This window comes from Fundulus heteroclitus, unplaced genomic scaffold (genome assembly GCF_011125445.2).
Source record: "Fundulus heteroclitus isolate FHET01 unplaced genomic scaffold, MU-UCD_Fhet_4.1 scaffold_60, whole genome shotgun sequence".
Classification (NCBI taxonomy): Eukaryota; Metazoa; Chordata; class Actinopteri; order Cyprinodontiformes; family Fundulidae; genus Fundulus; species Fundulus heteroclitus.
In genome coordinates this window covers 836,094-850,566 of record NW_023397033.1, presented here as the reverse complement: position 1 = coordinate 850,566, position 14,473 = coordinate 836,094, and the positions used below count along the sequence as shown (strand labels likewise).

At 41.5% G+C, this 14,473-nt stretch overlaps 1 protein-coding gene across 2 annotated transcripts in view; it reads left to right on the top strand.

Annotated features, from left to right (window-relative positions):
* akap1b (A kinase (PRKA) anchor protein 1b) overlaps positions 1–12,986 on the top strand; it is a 130,882-nt gene extending 117,896 nt beyond the window's left edge. Inside the window, exon 11 of one of the 2 annotated variants that reach the window (XM_036133290.1) lies at positions 12,736–12,986. In XM_036133290.1, coding sequence (XP_035989183.1) covers positions 12,736–12,783 — 48 coding nt within the window. In that variant the 3' untranslated portion in view covers positions 12,784–12,986. Of the gene's footprint in view, positions 1–9,364; positions 11,184–12,735 lie in introns of those variants that run through there. The other variant, XM_036133289.1, reaches the window with a different exon arrangement.
* Positions 12,987–14,473: the final 1,487 nt, after the last annotated feature.

Below are 14,473 nucleotides of genomic sequence, written 5' to 3'. Positions count from 1 at the left end.
GCACTCACACCTGCCTGCTGCCATTCCTGAGCAACCTCTGCACTGCTGGTAGCCCAATCCCACAGCTGAAATACTTTTAAGAGTCGGTCCTGGCGCTTGCTGGTCTTTCTATGGGCGCCCTGGAGCCTTTTTGGCAACAATGGAACCTCTCTCCTTGACGTTCTAGATGATGCGATAGATTGTTGACTGAGCTGCAATCTTTCTAGCTGCGATTCTCTTTCCTGTTAGGCCATTTTTGTGCAGTGCAATGATGACTGCATGTTTCTTTTTGAGATAACCATGGTTCACAGAAGAGAAACAATGATGCCAAGCAACAGCCTCTTTTTTAAGTGTCTAGTGGTGTCATTCTTTCTTAATCATGACAGATTGATCTCCAGCCCTGCCCTCATCACCACCCACACCTGTGTTAATGGAGCAATCACTGAAACGATGTTAGCTGTTCCTTTGTAGGCAGGGCTGCAATGACGTTGAAATGGGTTTTGGGGGATAAAGTTCATTTTCTAGGCAAGTATTGACTTAGCAATTAATTGCTGTTACGCTGATCACTCTTTATAACATTCTGGAGTATATGCAAATTGCCGTTAAAAAAAATGAAGCAGTAGACTTTGTAAATATTAACATTTGAATCATTCTCAATACTTTTGGCCATGACTGTATAGGTGTGTAGGTTTATAGGTCATCTTGATCAAGAGAAGTTTATTAAGTAAAGGTTTGATAACGGCTACTTTAAAAGCCAGTGGTACATATATTTACTATGGATAGATGAATCATATCTAAAATTGGAGTGTTAATCAAAAAGAACATGTTCCTTTATTAATTTGGTAAAGATTGGGTGTGGCATAGAAGTGGGAGGCTTTCATGAAGCTGATCAAAATTGTCCAAACACAGTAAAGGTTCTATAGCTGGCTCCAATGCTGCCTCACTTACCTAGGAGGAATTCATTATATTTGTAAGGGTTGCAATGATTTTATTTTTCATAGATTCAATATTTATAAAAAGGGTTTCCACTGGGTCTTAAGAAGTCTTACATTTGAAGTTCAAAATTTAAATCTTTAAAAAGTTTTAAGTTCACTGAATTTTTATGCTCAAGTCTTATTTTTTTTCCCCTGGGTCTTAATTTTCTTATGCCCATGTAACTGTACCTCAAATGTACAAAAAATTGTGCCCCCAACACTGCTTTATTGAAGGTATTTACAACTAAAAACCCACAGCCAGCCAATTAGCTTAAGGTTTTAAATTGCGCCCATCAATCGTTAATATTCTCAATTCTCAATTTCTCAATTTCAGATTTATAAAGTATTTCACAAAGAATCATATTTTCCATACAGTACATTAAAGTGCATAAAAAACAAGGCAAAATACAGCAAGTACTCCTGAGTTATCGGGCTGGACGATATAGAAAAAAAGCTTATTGATAAAAAAATGCATATTGATCGATATCGATATTTATTGAAAATATTTAAAACCATATTTTATGTGCAGCTCTGCCTGGACATTTTGATATTGCTAAATGATTTAATTGTAATAAAGAACACAAACACAGAATTCCAATTAAATCTTTATTTAACCAACTTTTTTAACCAAAACAGAATTTTTTTAAAGAAAAATAACTTAAGAGACCTGAGTTATGTTATTAAATACTGACAAAGAATAAACTAAAGTGACCAGAAAAGTGACCAAAATAAATATAACAAATAAATTAATAGAATAGCCTATTTAGGTGGGAATAGTACACTAGTCACTCCTCATTCTATTTCTAGTCAATTGAAAGGCTGACGCAGGGCTGAGGTCCGAGGTTGTGGCGTGGGATGACGCAGATTGCAGCTCATTTTGCAATGATTCCCTGCAATAGTTGCACAATTTAGGGAGCGCTGTTAGAGAAAAACTTGCATCCCGAAACTTTATATCGTGTATCAATATAAAGCCAGATTTTTCAACTGCAGACAACAGCAGCAACATCGATCACTATGAAGCACGTTACTGCATGCTTTGTCATTTTATCACAAAGAAGGTAGCCCAGTTTAGCTTGCTGTACCTGCTTTGTTTTGGAAGAAGTGTCAGAAGATTCCTAAGAAGATGACACGGAGCGGCAGCGGGGCTGCACAGCTCGCGTTGCTGCGGGTGTGAGCGACTTGCATGATGAAACAAGTTGGTTGCGTTACCAGACTTTGTTTTTACCGGTTCCTTGCAAATTTTACAAATCACTGTGGTTTATTTCTGTCAGACTGGCGAACTAGTAAAACCCCGTTTTGGGACCGTTTCCTCCGCCGCTCTTTGCTGCGACATATTTACGTGCACTGTGTTGTGGTTTGAGAGGGCGGCGCTTTGTGACGGCATGCCTGGGTCCGCGATTACGATTGGTTGAGAGGAAGTAGTGACTGTAGCATCAACTAATATGATAGGCTGAAAGGAAGGAAGGAAAACTGTTTATATATCGAACTTTTATCGACCATTTTTTTCCTATTGCGCCACACGTCTATCGATCGATATATATTGTTATTGAATTATCGTCCAGCCCTACTGAGTTATACAATTAAAGTGGACTTTGTCATCATGTAACAGACAAAAACGTTTTATCAAAAGTTACTGAAACAAGTATTCAAGTTGTAGGACTAGTTAGTCCTTGTGAGCTTACTTTCTTCATTTAAGCTTCCCACCTGTCAGAAACATCACCATTGAAGTACATGATTGCCAGCCTCTTTGTATTGAGTTCAGTGAGTGTCTCTCTCTTGTCTGTGAGAAGACTGCAACTCTTGGGAATCTTGCACTCAGGCCTCTCCAGTAGTTTGCAAGCTCCATATCAGTTGGCAGGGGATCCCTGGAAACACATTGCTGATAGGCCAACCACTGCTCACTGAGCTCTGCTGATGGCCAGGGGCTTGAGTGTTGAGTAGGCTTCAATCTGCTTTTTCATTGCTGGAGCCTGTCTGGGATCAACCACCCTGGCCATCCTGTACACATCTCTGGCTGGATGTGTGTCCCAGTGCTTTGAGAACTTTGTGAAACCCAAATGAAAAGCATCATGGAGATTGTCCAGCCCGTCCTTCTTCTCTTGAAAACTTTTTTTTCAGTAGCTCATCTGTTTTGGGCCCATAACCACATGTTTTTGCTGTTCCATTAACTAGGTAGGACCCAAGATACTCCATGACATTGTATGCAGACACTGCTGTGGGTTCCTTCCAGGATGGTCAGGGCTGTCATCAGTTTGGAGCAAGTCTCTGAGATGAAAGTTAACTTGAGTGTGAGGGTCTGCACCTTCTCCTCTGCTTCCAACTGGCTGAGGATGTTCTTGACTGCCATGGCTGTTGACTCCTCTGACAAAAAAAAACAGTTTGTACAGGTGAACATGCTCTGCATGGTACTTGACAGCCTCAAACCAACTATTCCACCAGTTACACACAGCCTCAGGAGGAACCTTGGCCTGCACAGCCTCCTTGTTGATGAGGAAGGCCACCCATCTTCGCATTCTGGCAGGCTTTTTGAAGAACACAGATCTCATCCATGTGATAAGTGAGGTAGCATCAGAGAAGTATTTGTAATGCTGCCAGATCTCACCCACCAGATTTATGATGTGGCAGAGGCAGGTAACATGGACGCTGTTTGGCATCACTCCTTTCAGGACCTCCCTGTATGCTTTCAGACAGTAAGCAGCATTATCTGTGACCACTGCCCAGGCATCATTCAGATCTAGATCATTGCTGTGGAGGGAGGCTAGTATTGCTTGGGAAACTGTTGAGTAGTTGCATCTATCCATGAAGACGACATCCACAAGAAAATATTGATTTTCTACTCCTGTGATGTAAGAAGAAAAAATATTTGCTCTCACATGTACTTATAAATGCCCCTTTAAGGGCTCCTTCCTGTTTGCAGTGTTTCTTTAAAAACAGACGCAGTTTTGTCATTTTTTCCAAAGGGATGTCAGACTCAGCACAGATGGCGACAATATCTTAAACTCTTTTCTTGAGTCCGAAGACTTGAATGCAGCAGTAAGGCACGTCTGTAGGGACGTGGTGGCCTTGCTAGCGTTATTGTACTTCTCCTTGTTCTTCACATGGATTTTGGATGACAGGTGGTCAGTGCATGTATTTTTGTGCTTCCTGTCAATGGAATGTTGACAAAACAATAGTTCACCTGACACGTAAAAGTCACAAGGGAACTGCTCGGCTTTGTACTCAGGGCTTAGCGTCGTGTTTCTCAACTTTTTCGCCGAAAGCGGAGCTGTGGAGAGCCCCTTCACCATTTTTTCAATGTTTTGATGGGGGATGGTGAGGGGGAGCTGAAATGATGGAGCGGGAGGGGTTGTGTTGCCCAGATTTGCATCCCCCGGTGTGCATTTCCCCCAGACGTACGTTCTTCTCCCACACAAAAACAGAATTTCATTTCAAATGTAGAAATTCCGCGTTTACACTAGATTCCGCATTAATTTGCCAATTCCGCGATTCCGTCTGCGATTCCGTGAACGCGGAAATTACAGGGTCCTAGAAATGGTGCAGCAAGTGTGATGGGAAGATGGAAGGAGTACTTTGGTTGCTTCTTCTGCTCTTTATTCTATCTCATTTCCTCATTCATTAACTCTTCAATGTGGATCAAGAAATATCAAAGATTAGAAAGCATAAAGTAAGTAAACAGTCAAAAGGCAGTTGGTCCTGATGATTTACTTAAAATTGCCAAAAGTGTTTACTCATCTGCCATGACTCATATATAAATTTATGTGACATTTCATTCTTAAACTATAGGGTTCACTTTGATGTTGGTCCACCCTTCTGAGAAGGCATTTCATAAGGCTTTGGAGTGTTTATGGGAATTTTATGGGACCATTCTTCCAGAAGCGGTGATGCACTGATGTTGGATGAGAAAGCCCGGCTCTGTCTCCACTTTAATTCATATCAAAGGTGTTTCATCAGGTTGAAGTCAGGACTCTGTCCAGGCCAGTCAACACTCAAGTCTCATTCATGTTATTATGGATCTTGCTTTGTGATTCCATTTCTGCAGTCAGTTTCACAAACAGCTGCTGCTTCCTAGTCCTGGCTGCAAACTCCGCTATGACTGCAGGTATAAGCTTCATAGCAGGGTTTGCAGCCCAGAATAGGGCAGCTGCAGCACCTCTCTGTGAGACTGACTAACAGAAGTGGAAAGGGAATCATAGCTCCCTCAAGTTGGCAAAAACACAGAAAAAAGACAAGTGAGCCAGTGCTTGAATGTCATGGATTTTTATCAAGAGCGACCTGAACCTTTGTGGTCGCTGAACAGACTGGGCCACCGGGAAAACTCCCTGTACTCCCAATGGCCAGTCCACCCTGACACAGACAGAACATATCTACTTCCATATCTAGTTGGTTGGAAATGAGGCAGAGTTGACTGGATTAGCTATTCCTGCTGAATGCAGATTCCCAATGCACCAGATACAAATTCTGTCAGGGATAACTTATTTGACAGCGCACAGTTTAACAATGTATAGAAAACTATACAATGGCTACGATCTACCTTTGCATGCTAACAATGTTTAGCATGCAAAACGATGCTTACTCTTGTGAGGAGTCTGTAATGGGGTCTGAGATTAGCTCAATGCTGGTCTTTTGTGGTCCATCTTCTAAAACAGTTTGTGTTCTCTGATGCCTCAGTGGCAGCGGAGACCCTCAAAGTAACAGTTGAACAACAGTTTGAACGAGAGCCTGAAGCACAGCACACGCTTAATAATAATAATTAATAATTGAACTTTATTGATCTCACAATGGAGAAACTCACTTCTGCATCTAAACCCATCCCCTCGGGGAGCAGTGGGCTGCTACTGTGCGGCGCCTGGGGAGCAATCGGGGATTAAGGGTCTTGCTCAGGGACGTTGAGGTTCTCTTTGGGAGTGATAAGGATTTCTAGGATTAGGAATGAGTGCATCAGAGGGACTGCTCATATAAGAAATCCCTTTATTGTCCCACAATTGGGGAAATTCGGGCCTGACAGTGGCAAAAAACATTGTTACACTCAAGTTTTTGTAATAAAAAAAACAAGCTTATGTAATTAGTCTGTTATAATGTAATCTAAATTTCTAAAGCCACAGAGAATGAGCTTTATCAAGAAGGCCAATATAAAAAAGTACAAATAAAATACCAAAGTATTGTAGTACAAGTTAATCACAGAGTAAGTGTTGCAGTAAAAATAAAAACCAGAATAAGTATTGCCATAAAAATAAATACCAGAGTAAGTGTTGCACAGTTATTGATAATATGGCAGTCTCAGGAAAAACCTACCTGAGTAACAAGTGCCACAATCACCTGATGAATGTACTCAAATGTTGATGGAACTTCCAGACGAGAGACTTGGAGGATTTAAGGATGGCCATGCCCCGTCAAACGAAAAACAGTCAAGGAGGTTTACAACTTCACTGGTGCATACAAGAGCTTTACTGACATTTTTATGTTGCCCTCCAATATCCGTCACAATGCTAGCTTTGCACGAAGCACCGTTGAGCAATTCATTTTTTTTGTCTACCTGGGAAAGTTCCTCCAAACAATGCTTTTGTGTTAATCTTAAATATAAAGCTGGTCACATGTTTTCTTTTGGTTTTTCTCTATATGTTAGGAGACTTCTAGCTGCATTTATTTTCTCGGGTCAGGTGTGTGGCTACAGAGAGGAGACATGTCTGTGTCCTGCTGCCAGACTTGCAAACAATTTGGGTAGATGTGAATGGGTAAGATGGGGAAACCCTGCATAAAGGGAGCCCAGATGCCAGCCAAAAGGCATTATTTAGAGCATAACAGTCTAAAGGCTCTGTGAAGGGATGGGTTGGGGGCTGTTTACAGATTATTGGACTGTTGTGTACCAAAGTTCACTTTAGTGGGTTTTAAACCACTAAAGTGAACTTTGGTACACAAGAAGACAGCTGTTAACGGATATAAGGAAGCAATCCCATGAGGTTCTGTTGGATCAACTGTTTCCCTATTTTATAAGTTAATATATTATAATAATTATTACAATTCTTATTTTTCTGGTATTTACTTCAAAAGGCTAAATGTTTATTTTTCCTGAAGTTTTTTTTCTATATTTGTTAAAATTGGGGGAAGAGAACATCTGGCTTCTCCCAGTGGTCCTACTACAGAAACCGAGACACTGTTCCAGGACATAAACAACAAATCAGAGCCAGGCAGAATGCCTGGCTCTGATTGGTGGTTAGCAGCGTCAATTTTTTTGTGTGCACGTGCTCCTCACACCACCTCCCCCGCACAGCACAACTGTTATTAAAGCTCAAGTTTGTTGGTGGACTGCAGCTGTGTGAAGAAATTGGGGGAGAACCAAACTACTTCACAGGAAAAGTGCTGGTTTCTTGAGTGGCATCTGCTCAGAAAACAGACAGGTGCAGCACAGTAGGCTCTGTTGTGTGTGTGTGTGTGTGTGTGTGTGTGTGTGTGTGTGTGTGTGTGTGTGTGTGTGTGTGTGTGTGTGTGTGTGTGTGTGAGGGGCGGGGGAGCTATGGAGGAAGGGATGCAAAGAGCAATGGGAAGGGGTCTGGAAGGTATGCTTGTTCAAATTTACAGGCCAAGTCCACGATTTTCTCAAAACCCCCTACTGCAGCTTTAAATGGGAAACCTAATGGCAGTCCAGATGTCAAATGTGTTAAAGTGATTAATATAAAGCTGCTACATATTCCCTGAGAAATTAGATATTTGTTCCCGCTCTTGCAAAAAATCCCCCCACGCCCTCCAGCGGAGGGGGGCAGGATGTGAGGGGATGGGCTCCGCACCTAGCGGAGATTTGAGATGTTCTTGGGAGAGGGAGCAGACCGGACCCAAACATGGCAAAAAAAACCAAAACTCATTCACACCATCCCACCCTAGTGCCCCACTCACCACACACATACTTAAAAAAAAAATAAATAAGACGACGCTGTACACACATTACCACATAACACTCACATCCCACAATCCCAAGTGGGGGGGGGGGGGCACCACAATCCCACTATCCGCCTGCCTGTGCCCGATCCCGCCCCAGGCCACCCAGGGAGGGGGCCAACATGACCCGTATGGGCCACCCAAACAGAACCCCCCCTCACCCCCTAAATACCTAATAAACCCACTCCCTCCCCCACCTTACCCTAGCCACCCCCCCCCCACCCTTTTCTGGGGAGAGCAGAGGCGTCAGCCCCAGTCCCAGCAAGTCGCTTGCCCCCCACAGCAACCCCCCGCCAAGATCCGGACCCGGTGGCCCGCTCCTCCTCCAGGCTCCAGACTCAGTGCCGCAATCGGGGCTCGGGGTGTGGAAAAGACCCCGATCCTTCCTACGCCCGCTCAGATGTTGTGTTGTTCTCAAGTGTGTTTAATACTGGGATCGCCGAAGGGGGTGCCCTTCCGGGTGTGCACCCCCCCTCCGGAAGGTAGCTGGTGCCGGCGCACCCCCTCCAAGCAACTGCCCAGAACCCTCAATGTCTAAATGCGAGAGGGGGTGAAGGGAGCCATCTGAGGTGGGGCTCACACAACATAAGACCCCCCAGATGTCTTCACCCCCACCCCACCACCCCATACCATGGCCTACATGAATGTGCGTTGTGAAAATGTTTGGAGTGAAAGTGTCTAAAATGCATGATAAAATTGGGGTGAGGGACATCATCAGAAAGTGGCAACCTCCAGTAACGCCCCCCTCCCCAAGGTCCTACATGTGTGGCAGCATGATGGAGCAGGGAGAGGATAAATTTTGGATACATTTCACATACACAAGTGCACTCTCACAAACACCCACAGGTGCTGGGTTCCTGGTACTAATTCATTTATTTATTTTTATCTTTTTTTTACTTTCTTTTCTCAGGTATCACATTATACATGTCAGTTTAAATAATAATACATATGATTTTAGCAATGGTATCAAGGTGTTACTCTATTGCAGGGGTGTAAAACATACGGCCTGCGGGCCAGTTCTGGCCCGCCAAACAATTTAGTCCGGCCCGGTGGCTAAATGCATTATTATTCAAAAAAAAATTTAATTTTATCTCCTCTTTCTTTCACCTTTTCTTTTTTTTTCGTCTTGTTCTTCCTTTCCTCTCATACTTTCCCATTGTAGTGTCCACATAATTTAAAATTCTCCCTGCAGGAATCACAATAAAACTATTTACATGCATAAATCAAGCGGAGCACTATGCATAAGCTGATTGCTCCACTTGTGAAAGCAAAATCTGTCGAGCTCTATTTGGCATTAAGACATCAATTCTTATTGCCACATTGCTAGACAGGACACTGGGGGGGAAAAAAAGTATGAATAGGCAACCAAAACGAACTTTTCTTGCCACCCCGACTACAAGAACAAAATTCTCTGTTCTCGTGGAGTATGAATCAAGCTTAAGGGTGAATGTCGGCGTTGACACTTTTGTCTTGTTTTGCAGGTTATTTCAGTGAACCGCACTCTGGCAGACAGAGGCGTGGCTGTTTGGGTGGATGGGTTTTGAATTCCCAAGTACCCTAGAGAAACGAAGGAAAGTGAATTTCCTTGTGGTCAGCAGTCTCCAACCCAGCTCATCCCAGAGGCGTTCCCTGACTCAAATCCGCTCTTCCACTTTTCAATTAAACAGAAACCAGAGACTTTATTCTTAAGATGGACTTCTGTTTTTGTCTGGAAAATTCATTAAGAACAAATGTACATGTAATTTTTAAGACGAAAATGTATTGTAAAATAAAGGCTCAAGAATTATATTTTTCAGTTCCCATTCTACCTTAAATCCCTGGGTCCTTGCACATGAACTCTGGCTCATGCTGCATAAGTAGACAGACACATCAATGAAGTCCTTACTTTGTTCTTTTTTAGGTCTTTCTATTTTTAAATGAACAGAGTTGTGTGTTGTGGGAATGTTGGTGACAAATAAGGCAGCTTGATGTGGATCTTGTCTGAAGTAAAGAAGATTGGGTTACTTGCCTCTGCTCTTTTTATATCCTGATCTGGTGTGCATGTTAGAGGAGCCAACAAAAACAGTTCCCATTCCAAAAAGAGCACTTCAAAAAATTACATATATTTGAGTAAAGTTTCACACATAGAAAATGCATTTTGCTGAGATCTGTGCAGAAAGTAGACAATTGTCTTGTAAATTACAGTAGGTTGTGTTTAAGGACACAAAAAGCCATATTTCATAGTTTTTACAATGGTGTTATTCTAATTGGTGGTGGTGCATGTTAAATCCATTCTCCTAAAATTAACCTGCTTGGGATAGCTGTCTAAAACCTCAAATAGCCATTATAAGGTGCTGCACATATGTTGATAGATGCACACCAGAAGAGGGAGGCTTATCAACTTAAGTTTGCATTGGAACAAAACTACTAGAAGATAAGCATAGATCAAATGTAGTTAAATGAGAGACACTGATCTTTTTGGGATTTATCTGAATGAACTGAAACTAAAAAGTGAAATTTAGCTGCTGTATTGTCATAGTAAGGGCCACTTAAGCTTTAAACTGAACTTATACTATTATCAGTGAAAATTGGTTTAATTTCATCCTTAAGTATTTGGTATACACATGTTGATATGCTTCTTGATGCAGCCACTTTAAAAGATATGAAATTTGTTATTCGGGCAATAATGAACCTTTGTTTTCACTTAGGAATGGCTGAATTGTTTACATTATGGGCATCATGTTTTTCTATTTGACATGTACACGTGAAAACTAATTGCGATACAATTATGATGATCATTAATGAGTTATATTTAGCAATTACTAAATACAAGCTTGCCAAGTAAAATTTAAAGACAATGGAATTGAAAAAAGAACCTATTTATTGGATTAACACAAGATGTGCACACTGTTGAGAAACTTAGACTGGGACTGGATTTTGGTAAATGATAAAATTACTGTTGTCTTCCTTGTCCAACAATGTCTGAAACTACCAGTTGAGTAATTAAGTCAATGCCCCTTAAGAATTTAACTTGGGCTTTGTTGATTTCTCTGTAAATACGATATATGGCTTTCTGTGATACTGGAAAGTGGAGTCTTTTTTGTTTTTTGTTTTTCTCAGTCATTTTGCCCTTCCCACATTTTCAGTCAGAGATTATTGGATAACAATCACGCTATAATTTGATTTATTTAAATGGGTGTCAAATGACTGCTTGGAAGCATTTAAATAACGTACAATTCAGGCATTGCTAGACACACTTTAAATCTGATTTGTTGTACAGATCCAAAAGGTAAAAAATAAAGCAATTAAGTGTTTATGATACTTTTTGTTTTGTTTTCTATTGTGGTGGGAATATTGAGACCTTCCAATTACATCTTGTTTTCATATTGCTGCTGTTTGATAAATATATATCTTTATCATGACAGGATTTCTAAATACAATGATTGTCATTTTTGATGCATCATTTTACTCTTAACTCTTGTTCCCCCTTAGGACTCATTCGAATCCTGCTTGCTTACAAATAGTAATATTTAATAAATTAGTTAAAATATATATTTCAATCACTCAACTCACGGACTAGATTAATTAAACACAGAATGGTGTTTTTAAGCCACTTAAAGCTAATTAAGATATGTTTAAGATTACTTTAGAGATTGGTTTAGAGATCAATGCCTGTGTTGACGCTGCCATCTTTAAAGGGCTGGAAAGGCCAGGTCGTGACGAAGAAAAACATAGCTTTCAGTTTCGTTTGGCCTGAGTCCAGTGCTCACAAGAGCAACCTGTGGCCTTTTAATAGCAGATTGCGCCCACCTGTGTAAATCTCCACCCACAACAGGAAGTCAACAAGAACATCAACAGTCTGCCACCATTTCTGTTGTTGAACAGTAAGAGAGAGTAATTTTTCCATCACTGAGTGCTGACCGAATAAAGTGATATCAAATTTCAATGTGTTTGCATCTTTGGAGATAGACCGGACTTTTAGAAAGAGCAATTCCACATTGATTGTCCTCAAAAACGGTCACAGGTACATATTCACCTCCAAAGACCATTCCATTCATTAGATTCACAAGATAAATATTTTCCTGTGCAGCAGCAGCCAAAGCAATATACTCAGCTTCACATGTAGATAAAGAAACTGTGGATTGCTTTTTAGACTTCCAGGAAATAACAGTTTCAGATAGACTAAAATGGTAACCAGTCATACTTTGTCTTCTGGTCTCCTGCCCAGTCTGCATCACAGTATGCCACAAGATTTAGACAGTTTTTCTTGAAGCATAACTTCTAATTTAGTGTACATTTCAGATTCCTCAATACATGCTTTGCTGCAACCCAATGTTGTTCTTTTGGTTTAGACAAATATTGTGACAACTTGCTGACAATAAAACTCAAATCTGGCCTAGTTCTCATCATAGATCAAACTCCCCACTACTTCACGATACCTTTTATGATCAGCAGGTTCACCTTAACTGTCGAACTTGATTTTATTTTCACATGGGGTTGACCTTGGTTTGCAGTTAGCCATGTCAAAACTTTACAAGAGTTTCATGATGTATCTTTTCTGGTTCGTTTTTACTTGACCGTGGTTCTGTGTAAAAACAATTCCTAGAAAATGTTTAGGTTTTCCAAGATCTTTAATTTTAAACTTAGCAGCCAACATTTCCTTTACACTTTTTTTCCAGGTTAAAATTAAATTATTCATATTCACAGATTAAAAACTTATAATTTGTATGAAATTCAGTTTCAGCATGAACAGATGTTCACGGACCTTTGATGACATCTACAAACCATTGTTAATATCATTTAAATGATAGCTGTACTGAGTACTTGACATGAGGCAGTTTTTGACCTCCCTGTCTCCCCATGACCCTTTCAGGACTTTCACCTCTCATGCAGCCCAGCTCTCACTCCACCTCCTCGTTAGTTCCTGCTACCCCAGGACTCTTAAAAACTCTCTCTCTGCCATGTTGCTGGCTAATCCTGGCTTCCAGCGTACTTCTGACTCCACAGCACAGCACCCGCAGCTCTCCAGCTCCTGCCATCACCATCCTCCTGCTCCAGTACAGCCTTTCTGGTCTCCTTCTCCACAACTTACCTTTGACAATAAAGCTCTAAAAACAAGGCTCAGTATGTGGCTGTGTTTGGGTTCATCAAAATAAACTAACAAATATTTTCAAAGCCAAAGCAGCACAAATGGGGTCAAGTCAATTGACACCAATTTTGTCTGATTTGAAGAAAGTGTGTGTGGGGGGGGGGGGGGGGGGTGACCTTTGATGACCTCTAGAAACATTTCTTTATATCTTAAAAGGAGAAGTCCAGTCAAAATCAGAATTCAAACTGCTGAAAGTACTTTAAATATAAAATTATTACATACTGTTCAATAAATGATAAGCTTTTTAATTAAGAGTAATTTTCATTTGAAGGTCCTTTTATGGGGGCATCCATCTTGGTGAAGAACAGTACTGCCACCTCCCAGTTTGTGATGTCAGGTCGCGGGATCGACTGTAGCGCAAGTCCCAATGCCCTATCTGTCCCCTTGTAAATAAATATCCGTTTTGATGCCAAAATATTTTTTAACCTCTTAAACAAAGATAGACATGGTATTAAGCAATTAAATTTAAAATAATACTAATTTCACATTTTAGAGACATAAAAAGACAACAAATAAGCATTAAAGTACGGTTTATGGGTTGGGTTCTGCAAATTTTATCAGGGAGTAAAAACTCATCTCAACTAAATACTCATTTTAGAACCAATCTCTACTTAAAATGGTGATCTGCACCGCCTAATCTACTTTCAGTAGTTATCATCAGTTATTGCAACCGTAAACTGCAGAAAATATGGGCAGAGCGGCTTCTTCTGAGTTTACTCTCTGCTCCTGTCAGGATGAGCTGCAGTGCGTTATGAGGCGTAGGGATATTTCAACATCACTTAGTTTAGAGCCCAAACAATCGACTTCACTTTCAGAAACAAGCCCCAAAAAAATTTAACCCGCAACTCATTAGATTTACAAGCGACTATAGAAAAATAAGACCAAAATCGCATAAAATAAGTGGGCTTTACAACAGTGAGCATTCTTTCAGAGTGTGTCTTATCTCTCCGCCCCTCTGGTCGGGTAAACAAATGTTCCGGCAAATTCTACATTATTAAAAAAAAAAAAAACTACCGAAAAGTCTCGCTCATGTCATCTAGAAGACATTCTTCTTCGAAAATGTTGGCTACAGATGACGTTTTTTCTCTGCCCAGAAGTTCGGTGGCAAATCATCCCTCTTCAATTAGGCAATCCAACAGAAGAGCCCGTGGTGGATCATGAATTGTCCGTCCGTCCGTCTTCTTCCACTTATCCGGGGTCGGGTCGCGGGGGCAGCAGCTTCAGTAGGGAGGCCCAGACGTCCCTCTCCCCGGCCACTTGGGCCAGCTCCTCCAGAGGAATCCCAAGGCATTCCCAGGCCAGCCGGGAGACATAGTCCCTCCAGCGTGTCCTGGGCCTTCCCCTGGGCCTCCTCCCAGTGGGACGTGCCCGGAACACCTCACCAGGGAGGCGTCCAGGAGGCATCCTGACCAGATGCCCGAGCCACCCCAACTGGCTCCTCTCGATGTGGAGGAGCAGCGGC